The sequence below is a fragment of the Tenrec ecaudatus genome, chromosome 4 (genome assembly GCF_050624435.1).
Source record: "Tenrec ecaudatus isolate mTenEca1 chromosome 4, mTenEca1.hap1, whole genome shotgun sequence".
Lineage (NCBI taxonomy): Eukaryota > Metazoa > Chordata > Mammalia > Afrosoricida > Tenrecidae > Tenrec > Tenrec ecaudatus.
The window spans coordinates 83,015,453-83,036,964 of record NC_134533.1 but is presented as its reverse complement, the minus strand read 5'-3'; the positions used below and the strand labels follow the sequence as shown (position 1 = coordinate 83,036,964).

General features: G+C 43.2%; 1 protein-coding gene across 1 annotated transcript in view; it reads left to right on the top strand.

Moving 5' to 3' along the window:
- Window positions 1-21,512, top strand: part of SYTL2 (synaptotagmin like 2) — a 134,083-nt gene that overhangs the window by 47,594 nt on the left and 64,977 nt on the right. Inside the window, exon 2 of the mRNA XM_075546398.1 lies at window positions 14,299-14,791. Coding sequence (XP_075402513.1) covers window positions 14,691-14,791 — 101 coding nt within the window. The 5' untranslated portion in view covers window positions 14,299-14,690. The remainder of the gene's footprint in view (window positions 1-14,298; window positions 14,792-21,512) is intronic.

The window sequence follows — 21,512 nt, the reverse complement described above, 5'->3', positions numbered from 1 at the left end:
TCCACTCCCTTCTTCTGAATTTGACGCTTAGAAGATAATTAAGTCTAAAACTTGTATAGTGCCTGCTGCAATTAAGTCTCCTCATATCAGCTCAATGTTTGTTGGTCTGTTTGCAAATCCTGATGGTGGAATTGTGTATGTCCTGGAAGATAAAGGAGGTCTTCACCAAGGAGCCCAGCTCTACCTCTAGGTAACTGTGTGACCCAGCAATTGGTCAAATGCCTCTGTCTGTTTCCTCGTCCACATAGGACTCTTGCGCCTCAACTGCCTTTTGTGTTTACTCTTTTTCTGGGCGAGGTGTGGGTGGGGATGGGTAGGGAGAGAATTAGGCAAATGAACATTTTAACATGGACTAATGGCTGTGCTTTTTCACCAATCATTAGGTTTTTTTTGAACTACTGAAATTTTTTTATAGCTGTGATTCCCAAACCTGTAATCTACATAAGGAACAGTTTCGAAAATAAGATTCCTCTATCTAAATCCTAGACACTTTGATTCTTGAACAATATCAAAATCTGCTGCTGGTCCAGGTTTTGACACCTCTGCTTCATTGAATAAGTGGTAAATGTAAATAAAATTATAGTTCGCTGTGTGGTGTCTGAAGTCTTAAAAACTTGCAGCTGTCCCTTCAAGGATAGGAATTAGTTTCTATTCACCTGAAACAACAAAGGAAGCAGAGTTAAGAGAAAGAGGAAGAAATGCGTGCCTGTCTACTTGCCTCCATGGTTCTTTGTCACTAGACCAGGAGTGGCTAGTGCCCAGTGTTTTGATAAGGACTGTGGAGGCATGTGCTGATGATAAGAGTGGAAATGAAGAGCAGAATTTCAAGTTCTCATAGAATACAAACTGGAGTAGTCATTGTGGCTGGAAGCACTCTTGTGCTATAGCTCCGAGATAATCTTTAACCCTGAAAACTGAATTATAGGCCAAAAATATTCCCTGAAGTTTTCTTTATACAAAACAACAGTCTAGTTTAACTAGTAGAAAATGCCTGCTGTGAGCACTGTGCTCTTTTACAGAGCTTCCTCGGTGGAATCAAATCAGTAGTAACAATCCACGACGTTAGATAGGAAGCAAGGAGAACTGAGTTTATGTCAGCACGGGAAGAACAAATTGGAAAAGCATGGTATGAATAGCTGCACAATTTGAAGAACGTAATCAGTGCCTTGATGTTTGAGTAGGAGATTAAGGGGCAGGGAAAATACGGGGAAGAAGGGAAGAAATAATCACTGCTTCTCCTTCCTCTCTTCTTTCTCATTTTGAGGTCACCAGTGAGCCTCTGGGAGACATTTGCAATCATCTACACCAGTCTGAAGCTAGAAGAGGTGAATGAAGTAGAAAAATGGCTTACACCTTTAGAGTAACTCTTTAAAAATTATAGGCTTTTTGTCTTAAGTGTGCCTATCAGTTTGGATTTTTTCAGTTTTTCCTCTTTAACAAATAAAACAAAAACGTACTATTGGGTAACACACTGACTTATTCTTTCCCTCTTCTACCTGTTACCTCTCATTTCTTTATAGGTTCATTCATGTTACACGTCTGTTCATTCAAGTAATATTTTTGAGAGGCTACTTAAACCAGTTACATGACAATTACTCTTTTCTTTCAAGAAGCCCAATTTAGGCAACGCAGTAGGTCAAGTAATTCCCATGTTTTCTAATAGAATGCTGATGTGATAGCCATGCAAAAAACAGAAAAATATTTCCTTTATTTTGTTTCTCATGGGTTTGCTTTTCACATAAGCCCATTTCTCCATCAACACATAGCAAAACTTTCTGATTCGGTTTAAACATATAAAAGCAGTTCCCATTTGGTTTCGTTTCTGGTGCTAGGGATCCTCTACCATTTTCAGAACTGAAGAACGGGCACGCTGTTGTTAGCTGCCATCGGTCCGTCCCCAGCTCATGGTGACCTCCTGCTGCATGGAATAACTTGCTGCCTGGTCCTGTACCACGTGCACATCCCTCTGGAGACCTCTTTGTGGAAGGGAAGATGAGCTTCCTCCTTCCCTCAACTCCTCCTCCGGTGGTACTTTGAAGCCTTGTCCTTCTTGGGGCTGGAAAATGGGCAGGTGGTACTGAGTGCTGTACCCATATGATCGCATCGTCAGTTGTAGAACAGACTCTTGTAACCCATAGAGTCATCACTGGCTGACTGCTGCATGCAGCTCACCAGACCTTCCTTCCTAGTCCACCTTAATCTGAAACGTGTTCAGTTTCACATCACAAGGCTGACACAGGGAGGAAGGTTACTCATGAGGTGCATTGGCCAGGAAGTGAACCTTGGTCTCCTTAATGGAAGGAGGTTTATGCACTTATATATTGACACAAGTTTATGCAGGTTTATACACTTATATATCGACACAAGTGCCTTTCCCCCTCCAGTTTCTTACTTGTCCTCTTTCTCATATACTCACTGCCATCAAGTCTCTGCTGACTCATAGTGACCCCCTGTGGGATTCCGAGACTGTAACTGTTGACAGGAGCAGAAAGCTTGGTCTTTCTCCCTGGGAGCTGCTGGTGGTTTTGAACTGCTGACCATGCAGATCACAGCCCAACATGTAACCATTACACCACCAGAGCGCTGTATTCCTCATATACATCTATTTAAAAAACAAAGAACAAAAGTCCCATTTTTTCTGTTTTTAAAAATCATTTTATTGGGGGTTCCTATAGTTCTTATAGCATTTGATACATCAATTGTATCAAGCATATTTGTACATATGATGTCATCATTATTTTATGAACATTTACTTTCTATTTGAGCCCTTGGTATCAGCTCCTCTTTTTTCCCTGCCTAACACTTCCACCCTTGTGACCCCTTGATAAGTTATAAATTATTATTGTTTTCATATCTCACTTTTCTATTTTTTAACAAGTTTTTAACAAGTACATGCTTGGTGCGCCAAAACATGTTGTCCATAAGGACTGACACAGAGGATGGTGGACTGGACAGAGGGAGAAGCAGCAGGATGGAAAGAACTAAACTGGGAGCTGGGAAGCCTGGGTTCTTGCCTCATTTTTGTCCCTAAATAGATATGCAACTTTGCTGAGAAGAAGAGGGATGGTGATAAGATGAAAGGTGAGAGAGCGTGGCTTTAGAATCTCGTAGCCCTGAGTTCAAGTCACATTGTTCTCATCTGCGTCACCTGGGGAACATGTGCCAGACTGGGCCCTCACTGCGGTTCACTGAGACCGTATTGCAAAGCCCTTAGCACCGCCTGCTCATTTTGCAGCCTACAGAAAAGAGACCAAGATCATAAGAGGCTTAGAACATATCATAGGAGCAGCGGTTGAGGGAGGGAGGAAGTTTCTCTTCCTATTAACAAAGAAGAATCAGGGAGAACAGGAAAACTGTCTTCCTATGAAGTTGCTGCGTGAAAGGGAGGGTAAATTCGATGTTTCCAGAGAGCAGGACAAATCTGAGCCAAAGGATCGAAAGTACAGGCAAGTCCAACCATAGTGCAGAGCGAGCCTTGCTCATTGCCCAAAGTGGGTCAAACTTGCATAGTAAGTAGGGCTCCAAGACAGGACACTGCATGCGGTGCTGAGGAACATCCAAGGGCAGCACTCACCCGATGCTGAGGCATTAGGGTAGGCTCTTGGCTGCTAGTGACATCTAACTTGGAACCCAACAGATCGCCAGGGAAAGGATTTGTCATGAGCAAGGAGTGACACATGCAAAGCCAGAAGGCAGACAAAACTGCAAACATTCGGTGTGGCTGGGGCCATAGGAAAGCAGGTGCTCGCTTATGTAGGGCCTTGTGGCCATGCTAGGGATTTAAGCTTCAGCCAATGGACAATGGGAAGTCCTTGGAGAGTTTTAAGCCTAGGATTGCGGTTTGGGCAAATCTGAGAAGTGGAGCCATGTAGGAGGGGATTAGCTGTTTGGGGCATTGGGACCATGGCAGTGCGGACCTAGGTGTTTGATGATCACCTTTTTTTTTTGGTTGTGGGGACGATCTTAACTCTGGTGGGAGGCAAGCAAAGATGATCATTGTTGTCCTCAACTTGCTCCTGCATAGGTTTTTTCTGAACCATCTGTGGATTCTTGAATTTGAACTTTGATGCCACAATGGAATGTCTAGGAGGTTTGTAAAGTACTTAGTTTTATGCATGAGGGTTATTGTGTCAACCCTGGGGTGAGCCTCTGAATTCACATCACGGATTTTTTTTTCTGATCCAGCACCAATTCGCCCCCACCCCACTCCAGCACTACCATATTTGTTCCTGCTCTCCTTCTGCCCTCCACATTTTTCTTTCAGAGCTTCCTGCTCAATGTCATGGGACTGTCAGAACAATTTGCCTCTTTTTAAAAGTTCATCATGTGAGAGTCACTACTTGAGTTTTCCTCCCCTTCTTTCTGAACAGCAGCCATTTGGGAAAGGAGAAGTTTCCATCTGAGCGCCTCCTAGTAGCATAGTGTGTTGCGGAAGAAATGTGCTAACTAGATGTTAACTGGAGTTTGCTTTAGGTGAGATAGTTGGATTAAGTGCTAAAAGCCCAGCTTTCATCAAGGGCAAGTGCCAACTATTTGGAGTCTTAGTTTCTTTTTCCAGCTTAATTTCTGGATAGTGGTCAAGCAGAAGGTTTGTTATGTGTTACAGGTGTGGCATGACAGGGCTGGCACTTGGAAATTTTGCATTAAGCACAGCCTGCATTTGGTCTCCTCAGATTTCCCTGGCATGCAATGTGCCCTGATCCTGCTGTTGCTCATAACTCCTGACTGGTGTTCTGTATCTTTCTGCATTCTCATAAGAGCTTCCTTAAGAAAGGGAGGATAGGAATGGCTGTCTCCATCATGCAGATGAGAAACAGAGTCAGAGAAGGTCTATGGCTTATTTAAACCCACACAAGCAGAAAGACTGTGAAGGACTTGAAGTTGGAACCTGATGAACCTTGCAGACCTGGCTTTTCAATTTCACACCTGCGAGCCAGGTAGGCTCATTGTCCAGGGGAAGGTGGAAGCTCATTCCCCTTCCCTTTATTCATTTTCTCCACCAATATTTGAGTACCTAGTAGATGTCAGGCCCAGTGACACTCTGACACCAAGGCCTTGCTCATGAACCAGTGTGGGAGAAACATGAATAAGCTGGCATCTAAGACAGTGTAATGATGCTGTGGACAAGAATGTAGAGGGGGGCCTCGAGCCTGGCTATGAGTGATTAGGGTAGATTTCTGTTCAGTAAGTGTCATCTAACTTGAAACCCAACAGGTGTTTTTCAGGGAAATGATGTTTCACGAGGAAGGAACAGCATTTGTAAAGGCCTAAAGGAAGAAGGAACTGCAAACATTTAGTACAGTTGGAGCTTAAGGAAAATACCTGGAGAGGAAATTGGAAGTTGGCTTTGTTGTTCTTAAATGTTATCAAGTGTGTTGCCCCACAGAGCGACACTATGTGCAACAAAGCGAAACACTGCCCGGTCCTGCACTGTCCCTACGATGGTGCCTGTGCCTGATCCCATTGCTGTAGCCATCGTGTCAGTCCATCTCACGGAGGCCCTTCCTCTTTTTTGCCACCCCTCGACCTTATCAAACATGATGTCCTTTTCCAGGGACGGTGTCTCCTGACAACATGTTCAAAGTATGTAAGACAACATCTTGCAATCCTTGCCTCTAAGGAGCACTCTGGCTGTACTTTCAAGGCAGAGCTGCTTGGTTGTTTGTTTCTTTTTAAAATCATTTTATTGGCGTCCTTACAACTCTTATCACAATCGATACATACATCCATTGTGTCAAGCACATTTGTACATTTGCTGCCATCATCATTCTCAAAATATTTGCTTTCTGTGAGCCCTTGGTATCAGCTCCTCATTTTTTCCCTTCCCGCTCACTCCTCCCTCATGAACCCTTGATAATTTATAAATTATTATTATTTTGTCATATCTTACACTGTCCAACATCTCCCTTCACCCACTTTTCTGTTTTCCATCCCCCAGGGAGGAGGTTATATGTAGATCCTTGTAATTGGTTCCCCCTTTCCACCCAACCCTCCCGGTATCTCCACTCTCAGCACTGATCCTGAAGGGATCATCTGTCATGGATTCCCTGTGTTTCTAATTCCTATCTGTACCAGTGTACATCCTCTGGTCTCGCCATATTTGTAAGGTAGAATTGGGATCATGATAGTGGGAAGGGAGGAAGGATTTAAGAAGTAAAGGAAAGTTGTATGTTTCATCATTGCTACACTGCACCTTGACTGGCTTGTCTCCTCCCTGTGACACTTCTGTAAGGGGATGTCCAGTAGCCTACAGATGGGTCTTGGTTCCCCAATCTGCAATCCCCCTCATCACAATGATTTGATTATTTTTTCCTTTTTTGATGCCTGATACCTGATCTCTTTGATACCTCGTACAGACACAGGCTGGTGTGCTTCTTCCATGTGGGCTTGTTGCCTCTGAGCTACATGGCTGCTTGTTTATCTGCAAGCCTTTAAGACCCCAGATGCTATATCTTTTTATAACCGGGTACCATCAACTTTCTTCACCACATTTGCTTATACACCCATTTTTCTTCAGTGATCGTGTTAGGAAGGTGAGCACACTTGGTATGATCTTTTGTTCTTTGATGTCTGACCTGATCCCTTCAAGCACCACATGATCACACAGGCTGGTGTGCTTCTTCCATGTGGGCTTTGCTATTTCTGAGGTAGATGGCCACTTATTTACCTTGAAGCCATTAAGACCCCAGATGCTATATCTTTTGATAGCCAGTCACCATCATCTTTCTTCATCACATTTGCTTATGCACCAATTTGTCTTCAGCGATTGTGTTGGGAAGGTGAGCATCATTGAATGCCAGTTTAATAGAACAAAGTATTTTTGCATTGAGGGAGTACTTGAGTGGAGGTCCAATGTCCATCTGCTACATTAATACTAAACCTATAAATATAAGCACACAGATCTATTTCTCCATCCTCATATATAAATATATCTACATATGTACATGCCTTTATTTAGACCTCTATAAGTGCCCATTGCCTCCTAGTTCTTTCCTCTATTTCCTTTTACTTTCCTCTTGTCTCACTTTCTTGCTCAGCCTTCATTTGGGCTTCAGCAATTCTTGGTTACATTTCCCTTGATCACACCCTATCAGGCCTCCTACACCTTCCTAACCACTGATTTGGATCACTTGTTTGTTCCCTAGTCCCTGGGTTTTTTAACACCACTTCCCTTTCCCCCATTCCCCCTCTCCCATGTCTACCCTGAACTGTCAGTCCATTGTTTTCTTCTCCAGATTGTTCATCCAGCCTATCTTATTTTGACAAACCTGCAGAGATAATAACATGGACAAAACAAGACAGAACAAAACAAAGCAACAAAAGAAAACAAAAAGCCAATGACCAAAAAACAAAACAAAACACAACAGCAAGAAAGAAAAGCTTGTAGTTAGTTCAAGGACTGTTTGTTGGCCTTTATGATTGTTTTCCGGTGGAGTCTGATGGGGTGCCAAGCCCTGGTCCCAAAGTCTATTTTTGGTATTCCCTGGGGATTCTGTTGCTCTGTTCCCCTTGGTGTCTGTTGCACGCCCTTAGTGTTTAGCCTTGATGTGGTGTGATCAGATTGGGCACAGTTCCCACACTGTGTCTCCAGTGGGTTTTTTTCTTTGGCAGTCCATGGGACTTTCAGTATTATTCTTCAGCATCACAATTCGAATACATCGATTCTTCTTCTATCTTCTTTATTCAGTGTCCAACTTTCACATGTATATGAGCCAATTAAACATACCCTGACTTGGGTCCTGTAAAAATACTCTAGTTCTCAAAGTATCACCTTTGCTTTTCAATACTTTAAGGAGGTCTTGATACATGTACAAGTTCGACATGAGCATAATGAAGTGCTCTGGAATTCTTCTCAAGGTTATCTATTAATTGTTATGATCCATGCTGTCAAATACCTTGGCATAATCAATAATGTAACATCTTTCTGGTATTCCTTGTTTTCAGCTAAGATCCATTTGGCATCAGCAATGTTTTCCCTTATTCCACCTCTTCTGAATCCATCCTGAACCTCTGGCAGTGGCTTGTCGATGTACCATGACTGGATGATCATCAGCAATATTTTACTTGCATGTGATAACAATGATACTGCTCTACAATTTGATGATTCTGTTGGGTCATCTTTCTTTGGCATGGTTACAAATCAGTCACTTGGACAAATTGCTCTCTTCCAAATTTCCTGGCATAGACCAGTGAGTGCTTCATCAACTTGTTGAAACATTTTGATTTGTCTTCCCTCAATTCCTGGGCTTGTTTTTGGCTAATGCTTTCACTGCAGCTTGGATTTCTTTCTTTAGCACCATTGATTCTTGCTCATATGCTACCATTGAAATGGTGGGATATCCTTGTTAGCTTATGTAGGGCCTTATGGCTATGCTAGAGATTTCAGCTTCAGCCAATGGAAAACGGAATGTCTGTGGAGAGTTTTAAGCATGGGAATGTGGCTTGATCAGATCTGAATGGAGACAAACTACTCTGCTTCCCGAGGAGGGTGCATGCTAAGGGTGAACCTGGAAAGTTTCCACTCAGATGAGGAGTCACTACTTCTGTGTACACTCAGGGAGCCTTGAGGCCAAAATCCATCTTTTGAAATTGATCATTTGAGGTCCAAAGACAGCTTTTCTTCTGCTGGCCTAATTTGAGGAATCTGTGTGGAGCAGAAAAATTAGATGAAATGTTCACCTTAGGGTAGCTTATTCTAAGAAAGCCATTGGCAGATGCTAGCCCCACCACACATGAGTTTGGAGAATGTGATTAAGTTCTTGAAACCCCCTGAGTCTTACTTTCTTTAACCCTATGACGCCTGAATTTTTAATTTCTGGAAAAACTTTTTTTGTTGTTTTTATTCTTTGCTTTCATAGTTATCTATATATGTTAATATATACATTTAATTAAATGTTGCAAAAATGTCATGCTTGGCATTATAGGGTTATTTGAGAAACACAGGTTGTAAAATATAGGTTATAAAATACCTCCCTGAGATCACCTTTGGAAAGATTCCGAGATGATGTGTGTGAAGTTCCACATGCATAAGAGATGCACAGAAAAAAACTATGCCTATTTTCTTTGTTCCTGCCCATCCTTACTTCATTTCACTGATAGAAAAATGCAGATACCTCCCAATGGTTTATACAGCCATATGCAGTCTAATCATGTTTCTTCTCTCATCTTCTCTGTTTTCTTTCTCCTCTTGGCACATGCTGATGTTTTGAACACACATGTTTTGAACACACACTCCCAGCTCAGGACCCTCTGGAGGGTTTCCGTATCTCGGTCCAGTTTTTGGTCAAAGGTCAGGGAGACCTACCTTAACCACCCCCATTAAAGACTTCAGATTCCCACCAGCACCTTATTATCCCTCTCTTTCCCATTCCTTATTTTCCTCCGTCTTATCACCTAAGGTGTTACATAATTCATTATTTTAGTTTGTTTATTATCTGTCTCCCCACAAGCACCACAGGGCAGGAAGTTGTTTTCTGCCTTACTCCATATTGCATCTCTGGTGCTTGGAACAGCACTCGACACACAGTCAGTCGGTTCTCAGTAGTACTTGTTCAATGAATGCGTGAAATGTTGATTACCTTCCAGGATGGGTATCACCCAGAATATTTGGGAGCTGGGTTCACACCTGCAATTGAAGAGTCTTGATTGTCCTCTGTGGGATTTCCTACCTCAGTCTGAGAAGGTAGTGACTGGATACCCTTCTAGCCCTTCACTCCTCTCTGTAAAATGAGAGCATTGCCCTTGGCCTCCTTTAAAGCTTATTTGAGAGAAGAATGTATTTCCCTTGACTCCACCTGAATTTGCTCTAGGCGCAAATATTTCTTGCCTGTTCCGCACAGCAATTTCTTCTCCGGCTTTTAAAATGTTGATGGTGGTTTTTTCATTCTTACCCTTTACTCTAATTTTTATATTCACATTATTACTATTATTATTACCTTCTTTCTGTTTTGTTTTTTATTTTGATTGTTCCTCTTGGGTTTCCTAGTTTGTGAATCACAAGAGTGGATACATAGAGACAACTGATGCAATAGTTTGTCGGGAACATGGTGGGAAGGGGAGAGGATTTGGGAGCAAACAATGAATGCAGGAAGGGTGAGGGAGCATTAGAACTGATTGTTATGATGTGTACACAGCTCTTTCTAAAAGCAATTTAACTATGGAAATGTATGATATGTGAATATTTTACCAAGAAAACAACTGAAAAAGAAACCAAACTTGACCATTGGTTACCAAGGGTGAAGGAGGAAGAATTTTTGCCTAGGGGGCATTTAATGTATGGTAATGGTAGCAGAATCATTTGCAAAAGAATATCAAGAATGGTTATACAACCTCCTTCCTGGGGGAGGGGTGACAGAAAAGTGGGTGAAGGGAGACGCCGGGAAGTGTAAGATAAGATAAAATAATAATTTATAAATTATCAAGGGTTCATGAGGGAGGGGGGAGCGGGAAGGAAGTGGGGAGAAGGAAAATGAGGAGCTGATTCCAGGAGCACAAACGGAAAGCGAGTTTTGAGAAAGAGAGGGTAACGGATGTATCAGTGTGCTTTACACAATTGATGTATGTGTGGATTGTGATAAGAGTTGTATGAGCCCCAATAAAATAATTTTTAAAAAAAGAATGGTTATACAACACAAGAGTATAATCAGTGGCACTGAATTATATGTGTAGACGTTGAATTGGAGAATATTTTAGGTCCAGTAGAAGGCTGGCTGGTACTTGACTGCCTCAGTACTAAACATAATCAGATTTCCACACAAAATGTCGAGAAAATTTTCCATGAGAGCTCGAACAGAACATCGGAATCCAGCCGACACACGTGGTTTTTGTAAGCAAAAGCAGTTCATGTTTCGATTACTTGGCGTTAGTCAGCGTTGCCAGTATGTGCTGTTTAAACCTTTGCGGCTGTGTTCCAAGCGTTTTGCTATCAGTTTCTTAGCTTTCGTGGCTTCTTGTACTCTTTTTAGATGAAAAACATGGGTCCTGAGAAAGAGGTTTTTGAAGAGAATCATCACGATAAGGAACAGGTTAACCGTGTTATGGATATCATTGATGATAATTTAGTAAACCCTTTTAAAAAGTAGTTAAGGAAATGCGGATAGCAGACCACATTAGACAGATTTTTTTTCAAGAGAAAAAAGGCAGAGAAGGAAAAAAAAAAAAAACTCCTGAAAAGCAGCTGCCAGTTGATGTCATGGAAGGAGATTTCCCTTCTCAACACTGACTCTCCATCCCTCCCTCCTCTCCACATCCGTGTGCACAGATCCAGATCCTCATCAGTCTCAAGGTATGGACCATACTGTGGTTGTTAAAAAAAACTTTTTAATGTTGTGTTTTATGTTTAAATTATATTCTTTAACTCTGAACTAATTAACTTTTAAATTTCTGTGACATATTTTGTATTAAAAGGTAAGGCTAGGGTAAAAACTTGGTTGAGAATGGATTGATCCGTTTTAGTTATTTCTTGTGGGAAAAACTGATTCAGAACTCAGCTGCATTGCATCTTGACGCTCCTTCTAGAGCGGATTAGCGTCTAGTTCTGGGGTTCTACTGTATGTTTTTGCCAAAATTAAAAAAAAATATATGAATAACAATGAGCATAAAAAAGAAGAAAATGTGTTAGAATTGACTGTGGCGATGATTGTACAACTCTTGTTCATATGATTGAATTGTGTGACGTGTGGATCAAGTGTCAATAAAACTTTTTTGAAAAAAGAAAGAATGTATTTCCCGAGAAGCGTTTACCCACAGACATTAGCTAGCTCATAGTTCTGCTTGAAGGTGTGGAAACCAACATTTCCCCTACCAGTTTTTCTCCTTTCTTACTCTTCCTGCCCCCCACCCCTGTATGCAGACTGAAAGACCATGCACCATAATGCCTTATTGGAAAGAGTGTCCCTGCAGGTGGCCCACCCCACTCACTCCCTTGACAGCACTGAGATCTGAAGAAGTTGCTACACATGAAACGAAGGGGAGAATTGAGATAGTTGTCTCCTAGCGATGTTGTTTGTGTATTTGGAGTCAATTCATGTGTTCATTTACTTGGTCATCCTTCCATTCACATTCAGAAATGTGTGGTCCAGGAGGAGAGATTGGTGACAAACAAATCCTTATTGCTGTCTCTGGAGGAGAAATCAAGTCCCTGTTGCAATCGTGTGTGTAACAATTCCAAAATCACAGTGACTTCGAACAACAAATATTTATCTCTTGCTTACATTTCTGCTAATCAGTTGGGGTGCTTTTACTTTACTTTAGACTGGTCAGGTCCCAGTCTGCTCCCTATGTTTCTCTTTCTAGGGCCCAAACTCAAGAATCAGTGGCCACCAATGGCAAATTCTTCTCCTGGCATATGGCAGGAATAGGAGAAGCTAACCAAAATCTGCAGGAACATGTGTAGCCTATTTTGCATCCCGTTCATGCACATTCTTCTGGCTGAAATGAGGCATACAGCCAAGCCAACCTCTGGCAGGCAGGAATGAATACGCTGGCTTTCTCCGGTACTTATTCTAGTTAAATAGTTCTGTTCCCAAAAAGGAGCAAAGAATAAAGAATGATAATCAAATGTGGCACAACATTTAAGTCTGTTTTAGGAGCTCTGGTGGCTCTATTGGACAAGCATTGGATTGCTAACTCCAAGGTCAGTAGTTCAAATCCACCAGCCACTCTGAGGGAGAAAGGTGAGGCTATCTGCTCCTATAAAGATCTGCAGCCTTAGAAACCCTGGGTAGGCTGGCTGTGAGTAGGAATCAACTTGATGGCAGTTGGTTAGGAAGCCCTGGTGGCTGGGTTTTTAAGTATTCGCTGCTGACCAAAGCCCACCACCACCCACTCCATGGGAGGGAGATTTGACAGCTTGCTTCTATAAAGAGTACAGCTTTGATGATCCTATGGAGCAGTTTTACTCTGTCCTTGAGGGTTCCTATGAGTCAGCATTGATGTAATAGCAGTTAAAGAAGAGGATGATGTCGTGTCTTAGCAATATTTGAATACTCACTGAGGGTGATCCACAAAAAGCTACCAGAAGGTTATAGCAAGGTCTTCAGAGTTCAAACGTCATATGGGGGATCAGAAAGAGACAAAATCAGGAAACAGCACAAGAGGGAAAAGGAAGTACAGACTGCCGGGACAGAAAGAAGTGTTAAGTCGAAAGGCAGCTAGAATGAGATAGATTTGGAACCTATAGGTACCTATTTTCAGTAGCTATTTCTGGTACAAGATATATACTGTTTCATACTCATTATTATATTGAATCCTTACAATTTTACTTCAAGTAAGTGAAAATGAGAAAACCAAGCCCCAGTGCGGTAGGCACCATGCACAGTGGTTTCTAGTTAGCAAGCAGTAAAAGAAGTACTTTCCATTCTTCTACTCTGCTAAAAAGAAAGAATCAATTCATACAACTTTCACTATGTGCATAGTCTGTCTTTTTGAGTGGAGCTGCTTTAAGACTGGACTAAGCCATACTCTACTGTGTGTGTGGCAAGGCCTTTGTGGCTAAAGGAGTCCCACCCCTGGAGTGGAAAAGTCTCCAAAGTCCCAACTGGCAGGATTTAGGACTCCCTTCCTTATTGCACATTGGTTTAAGTACCTCAGAGAAAATAGGGTTTCACCCATGGCCTCACCACTTTGGATGGTAGGTGTTTTACAATTGTTTCTCTAAGTCTCCCCAGTTTATATTTGCCCCTAGGTAGCCTCCATTAAGTGTTCTTTCTCCACAGAAATGAAGAGTCCGCTTGGTAGGTTCCTGTACGCCCAGCTTAGTTTAGCAGTGGTACTTGGTGAGAAAGAACAATTCTCACTCTTGTGAAAACTGCTTCTACCTAATGCACTACTGCTCTCATTCCAGAGAGCAGACATACTCCAGTGTAACATTACTGCCTGGGAAGAGCTGAACATGTGTGAGAAGTGTTAGTTCTGGGTTCCTAGCCCATGGTCACTGGAGCACGGGAATCATAGCCCTCTGGTCGTACTGACTGTTAGCATGGCGTTTGAGCCTGGCCCTCCGAGGAGCTTGCAGAGAACCACTTCCTTTTTGCAAGCATCCCTCCGGGGGACTGTTAAACATTGACAGGCATTTTTGTGTGCTGTCCACCTGGGCCGTCTGGAGTGGAGTTGAAGCATGTTTCATGACCCATTTTGCCGTTTGCTTAGGAAGCCGGCAGAACTGGTTTCCCTGATCTCAGAGACCATCTCACATGGGCACTCCCACCCCCCAACCCAACCCCCGAGTTCAATGAGCAATGCTTATAAGGCTCTGCCCCCGACTGGCTTGTATTTGATCTCTCCTGCTTTCCCATGCAGGTGATGCTCGCTCAAGGACTGCCGTCTCTCATCCAGTTGACAACAAAGGCGGAAGGAGAATGCACTGTGTCCCCGGCTGGTCCAGAATGTGCATGTGTGTAGGAATGCCAGTGGCAAGAAATGCAGCATTCTTCTGAGAGCCTGTTCTCCACGTCCTCCCTGGGACCCCTACTTGGACCACTACTTCCTTTTAGGAAAAGCTTAGGATTTGACTCTCAGTCACCCAAAACTTTTGCTGAGCCAAAACAAGACTCTTGCTGCAAAACTGAGCAAGACATAGATATTTTTCATTTGGGGGCTTGCACATTTTCACCATCTTGTTGGTCCTATTGCTGAGTTTTGAGAATTTTAAGCCAGATTGGCTACTCTGATTTTTGTGCGCACTTATCAAAATGATTGACTTAAGCTTCCTGACGGAGGAGGAACAAGAGGCCATCATGAAAGTCCTGCAGCGGGATGCTGCCCTGAAGAGGACTGAAGAGGAGAGAGTCAGGTAAGGAGGCAGACAGGCCCTTGTGCATGAGGGGAAGAGGAAGCCATCTGCAAGGAGATAGGTTCCTTTTTTTTTTTTTCCCAAACCATAAGTGGCACTTCTGACTTGGAGCCTAAATTTATGATTTCCAATTTTAGTCTACTTCCTGGATAGCATTTTTCCTCTGGGTACCTCCTAATTTATCCCACAGCTCTCCTGCCAAGAAATTAGTTCTTTTTATCTTTCTTTTTGTATATATGCATATATTTTATTGTGAATTAGGTGGGGTGTTACATTTTGGATGATCGGTTTTGTATTCAACACTTTAAAAGACTTCCTACCCCGCACCCCCCCACCATTAATTGCTTCTCCTATCCACCCCTCTTTGATTTCTCTTCTTGTGGGTTGCTGTCTTCCCCTTCACCCAAGTGAATACCTGTCCTTTACCCAAGTGAATACCTGTCAACCCTTTCCAGGGTTGACAAACTTTTGAGCTGGAAGAGCCGATCCTGTCCCTCACAGCAATTTAAAAATTATTCTGGAGCCCTAAATATAATTTTACAAACAAATGAATTCACCATTATCTTAAAGTGAAACTGTTTTCATTTTCAGTGTTACTCAGAGCCACATGCATGCATTGAAAGAGCACCTGGGGCTCAGGAAGCACACTTTGCTGAGCTGTGTTTGAGCCTGTTCCTTCATCTTCTCTGTCTTGTCCTCCCCCATCTGATAACTGCTAAAGTCCTTCCCTTTGGTACGACTGCCTTTGCTTGTTTTGTTTTTTTTTAGTCCTTGATAGCAGTGGCCTTATACAGTCTGTGTCCTTTTGTATATGACTAATTTTGCTCAGCAGAATCAGAAATGAGTTCTAGATTAACAATCTAACTCACTACATTTGCTTTATTATTAAAAATTAAATATACACAACCACATGCATATGTCTCTATCTGTATAGGTATGCTCATGCATACACGTTCTTTTACTGATTTATGAACTAAATTAGAAATACTTGGCATTTCTAAAAAAATTTAAAGAACATAAATTGAGAAGTAGCTCACATTGGAACCTGCATATTTTCGAAAATGTTGGAATTGGTTTCAAAGCAAAATTTAAAATCTTCTCTGGGTCAAGTGGACTTCCTCATTTGACTTGAGTTCCACAAGAGGGTGGACTGTTGACACATGCACCCAAGTGATTCGACCTTCATCGTGGAGTCAGCAGCAGACCAGAATGTGAGGTCCAGTGCATGAGTCTGTGCACTGCCAATTCCCCTCTGTGCAGTCTTAGGCTCTGAACGCAGTGTAAGACTTCCTGAACCAGGGTTAGTAGTAATATTTTTATGATCCCTGTTCTGGGAGTTACAAAAAAAATTAAACAATGTTCTTAACTTCTTGGGACATAAGGATTGTGTGGGATGGATTTATTTGCATAATGCCCAATAGTAACTACTAGTAACTCATAGACAGTGCTTACCAAGTTGAAAGGTGTTTCCATGCCCATGATTGCTGCTGAGCTCACATGGTCTCCTGTGGGTGTCGGAGGTGTGAAGACATTGATTTCTGACAGGTTAGGTGACTTGCCCACTTCTTCTAGGACTCATTCACTAACTTCACACCCTCTCTCTGAAGAGCAAAGGCAGTAGGGCCATCCTGGCCCCTGGCTGAGGAGCAGTGCGTGGCTGTCTTGGTTCAGGGTAGGACACAGAGAAGGGCTGGTCCCAAATTGTGACCATCGTTTTGGGAATGATGAGCACAGGGTCTCTCACCCACTGTATTCTGCTCCACAGGTTATCTTAGTCCAGTGTGGCCCTGCTCTCCATTCTCAGCAAGCTGTATGCCCTGAGCAGTTTCCCCAGGAAGGATGAGAGATGGGGACTAATCCAGCCATTGGAGCCTCTCCGTAGTACGGATCCTTTACTCACTCACAGTTTATGAAGTCCATTCATGAATAATGCCCTCTTAGGTCCGCACAGGAACCCCAGGAATCTGTAAGGAAGGGAGCATTACACCTATTTTAGAAATAAAGGAGTGATTTCCCCCGAGAAAAATATTGGCTCTCAGTGTAAGAACTCTTTCGTCCTCTTAGAAGAGGAGATGGAGAATCTTGGAAGGAAGGAAGCAGTGGAGCTCAGATGCCACCCAAGTCCTGCGTCTTCTCTCAGGACATACTGCCACCGAGTTGATGCTGACTCAGCGACTCTGTAAGACTGAGCGGAACTGCCCCTGTGAGCTTCCGAGACTGTAACTCTTTGTGGGGGCAGCAAGCTCTGCCCGGTCTTTCTCCTGAGGAGCAGCCAGTGCAGAACTGTTGCAAGTGCGGTTAGCCCGCTAATGTGTCACTCCGATGCCACCAGGACTCCTTCCTCTGGGACGTGGGGACAGTGAATCTTTCATTGTTAACGTGGGCACATGCATTTCAGAGAACTTCCAGAGCTTTTGAGGTTACAGTTGAAAAAGGGTTTGAGATGGTCTGCAATGGTCTCTCTTCTGTCTAGCCAGGGTACAATTGAGGAGATTCCTACTCTCCCACCCCTGTCTTGTCTTGCCCCCTGTGGGTTCTGTGATTCTGGGTAAGCAGAGGGGAAGTTTCTCAGGCGTTTGGAGAGTTGGATGATATGATCCTCAGAATGTGAAGTCTGGCCTAGAATCCGGCCCTGTAAAGGCTGAGAATGTGTTGCCTCTGGCACTAGCCAGTCCACAGCCACAACAAACATGCGATAAGTCCTTTTGTAGTGGTGACTTTGCTGACTTCCCTTCCATTTATGAGGATATGTGAAGGTTCTCTGCTGTTGCCCTTGGTTTTCTGTTTTTGTAAACTGAGAGGAAGAAGATTTGATATGGTGAAAGGTTGGTGAGTCAAGCCCTGTCTGCTGACAATGACTTTTCCCCAGAGGACTTTGTAGGCACCAAGCATCTCCTGTCAGTTTGGCCATGAGCAAGTTCAGGACACAAGAGTCAAAAGAGACTTGCGGGGATGGTTCTGAGGTTATGGTATTCCTAAGGTGGTAGATCTCTGCTCTCTGAAAATACTGCGCCATGGCTTTATGCATGTTATCCTTTTTGCCATCTTGACAACTGTGTTTTTTATTCTTTGAGCTGAGTTATGGACTGATAGTTGTGAAGAGGAGTTTCGAGTGTGTGTGTGTGTGTATGTGTAGTGTGTGTGTGCGTGTGTCTATTTCACAGTAAAAGGCAAAGCCCAGAGAGGCGGAGGAACTTGCTCAGTCACATAGCCAGTCACTGTCTAAAGCTGGGATAGGGAAATTCTAGGCACAGTGCTTTGATCACTGCACCGGCCTATGCTTGCCCATCTGCTTTCAGGAAGGAACAGCGGGGCTTTGAATGAACTGCTTTGCATGAATCTGAATTCCATCCCTCTCGCCGCCCCACCCTTGCATCCCCACTAACCTACTGAAACATCTGGCAAGTTACTGGACTTTTCTGGGTCTTACCTTAACTCTAGGATAAACAGTAGCCATAATAATAAACTCAAAGGCATAAAATTTGGATGAAGTAAAATAAGTTGTAGTCTTCCTAGTACAAAATAGGTGGTGTCTCACCCGTGCTTCTATCTGTACGTTTTTAGTGGCTGTAATCAGATACTCTGATTAGTAATCTGATTTCTAACGAGGGAATTAGTCTTGATTCTTGGAGATCTAATGCAGGGAAATTTAGATAGAGGGAACTGCTCCGAACAATGATGTGAAGGGAAATCTGGGATGACTGAATATGGTCTTGGTCCTCTTTATCCACTCAATGGATTATTGATTGTGAATGTACAGTCCCAGTTCTGTTTCCCTAAAATCATTTTACATTGCCTACCCCAGTCTCCGTGTTGGTGGTATGAGACTCTGAAAACAAATTGGGAACTAGTTGAAGCAAAATAGCACTAGAAAGGCAAACGGGTCACTAAAACTTAGGCCTACTTTCAAAGGAACATTTGTGTCAACTTGTGCAGTGTCAATTTGGAGTGCCAACTTCACATACCCTATAAGACATCACACACCCAATAAGACATCACTGATTCCCACTTAGCCAGACATTGCCTCAGAAGCCTCAGTATGGCTCCACAGGCGACTTGGCATCCAGTGCTGAAATCTGTTTAACAGTGTTCTGAATTGTTCACATCCAGTCTCCTCCAAGACACTATTTTCTGCCTCCCTCCTAATTTCATGGATGAGAACTAGGACAGGGGCAGAGTCGAGTTCCCAACTTGCGCACCCCTTAGCGGTAGAACACAAACCTGAAACCAGGGAAATAGCCACTGTAGTATCTGTCTCTTGGACCGAGTTCAGAGGACAGTTCTAGGTCACTGTTGCTCCCACAACTGCCTTTCCTGCTGGCGTTCTACCTGAAGTCGGAAGTGTTGTGCCAAGTTATAACACCTATCTCTGCCCATCTTTTTCCTCCTAGTAGAAACATTTCCTAGACCTGCAATGAAGCAGACAGAGTGAATTCTGTCTCTCCCACGTGCTCTCTCTTTTAAAAGTAACACATACACATATATAATTTTCGTCTTTTATGGTTTGGAAATGACACACTCTCGTGGTAGTGTTTCCTGTGCTCTGCGTCACACTGCCAGCAGGAAATCGCTGCACACGTGCATCTGCACAGCAACCCCACCACACCTCCCCACCCCCACACACAACCACATGTCACTGATGGAAGTTCGTTCAGCAGATACCATCTCAACTGTGACCACATCTTATGATTCTCAGCTGCTTCCTGAAGACACAGTGTCTTTCAAATGAAGGCACTTGTCATTGAGGAACTGTTTTCCAGGATCTCTGGTGTTTTCTGTCAAAAGGGAGCGAACCAACATTTGTTAAATGACGACGTCCTACACAGGGCTTCACATATATTTTTCCGTTTGATCTTCATTATGGAATTGAACCCACTCGAAAGATGAGGAAAGAAGCCCGGAAAGGTTAAATGCCTTACAAGATTAAAGCCCTGCTGATCAGACCCCAAAGCCTGGGCGCTTACTGCGGAGTGTTGACATCACCAAAATGCCCACAGTAGGAGATGCACATCTCCCACCTTCTCCGCCGTCAGAGATGTTTGCCAGCAGATTTTGTCTTTACATGGCCTGTTTTCAGATTCTGCATCCCTTGGTCGAGAGTGAAGTGTGATAGCTCCCAGCAAACCCAAACCATGTTTGTTGTTGCAGGAGAGAAGGGAGGAGTGGAAAGAACAGTGGCCAGGAGTCAGGCTGACTCCCAGTCCCACCTTAGTGTGAGCCTTCGCAGGCGTCTTCATTTCTCTGTGCCGCCACTGTTTTATCTATAAAGTGAGGGAGGAGAGAAGGGTCCCATCAACCTCCTCAGGCCAGCCTGATGATTATTGCTATCCAGAATTAGCTAGATAAAAACAACCAGTTCCTGCCTTGTTCACACCCAGGCTCATGTAAGACACTGTGGGGATGTTAGATGTGAGATCGTTCATTGCCTAGTTACTTTGAAGATCGGGAAGCTGGGGTGTGCATTTGTAAGCACAAGTAGGAAAAGGTGACAGGTTCCAGGCATTAAGGAGGTCTGGTGGCACATATAGTGGGGTAAGCATTGGGCTGCCAGCCTCAGCTTCGTGGTTTGGACCTGCTTCATGTCTTTCCTCTGTAACTGTTCACACTCTCTCTGTACCCCAGGGGTTGATGTCAGCAGTCAGGTGTAGCTTTAAATTTTTATGGACAATACTTAGCATATGAGGCTAAGGGGAGGGGGGGGTAAGTATTGGAACTGCAGTTCCAGTTCATATCCTCACAAGCTTATTCCAAACAAAACCTGTTCAAACATGCCTCTGAAATCAGTGGAGAGCTGTAGACAAGTTCTGTTGGTGGTACACTGGCCTTACTCTCATTAGGATGCTTTCAGAAACAAGGGGGCGAAGAGTGGCTTCTGAGGGGATCTGCTGGCCAGTTAAATTCAAGACAGAGATGTCAGCTCAACAGATTTTGAAGACTTTTTGGAGGCACCAATGGGGGTACCTTGATTTTATTGAAGGGCACGGGATAACCATGGAAGCTTATTAGGAAGAAGTTTAAGAGAATCAAAAACTGTGTTGGCGAGAACAAGGCAGGAAAGTTGTGCCAAGTTCTTCCATTATGATAATGTGTCAGCTCATTCTTCAAGGGCAGCTAGGGAAGTCCTATGAAAAACTTGTAGGAAACCTCATCCTACTGTTCCCTACAGCCCTGACTCTACCCCTCTGCCTTCTTTTATTGTGTTGTTCCCAATCTCAACACTTAAAAGGAACATAGTTTGAGTCCCTCGATGCCAACATTGCTGCTTTGACATGGTGTACTGTGAATCATTCTTTGGGAAAGGGTTAGAGAGAGAGAAACAGTACCTTTAGATGTGTATCGAGGCTAGGTCAAGCAACGATAGCTTCACAATGTCTTGTTGTTTAATAAAGATTTCTATGAATTTTTAGCCATATATTTTTTTACTTACCCTTTATGTCTAGTACAAGATAGAGAATTGGTGAATTAATGAATGCACAAATAACTGAAAAGGTTTTCGGTATGGCCATTAACATCTAGAAGAGAAAAGAGGGCCAACTTTGACAATTACTTAAATCCTTTGTACAACATTATACGATTATAAGGATGAAAGGAGATGATGTATGTTAATTACCAAGCATGTTGATTAATAAAAAGCAATGCTTTGTAAGTAATAGCTGAAGAAATCAGGAGAATGGCCAGCATCCTTCTGCCCAGAGGGCCTGCATAATCGTGTTGTCTCTGA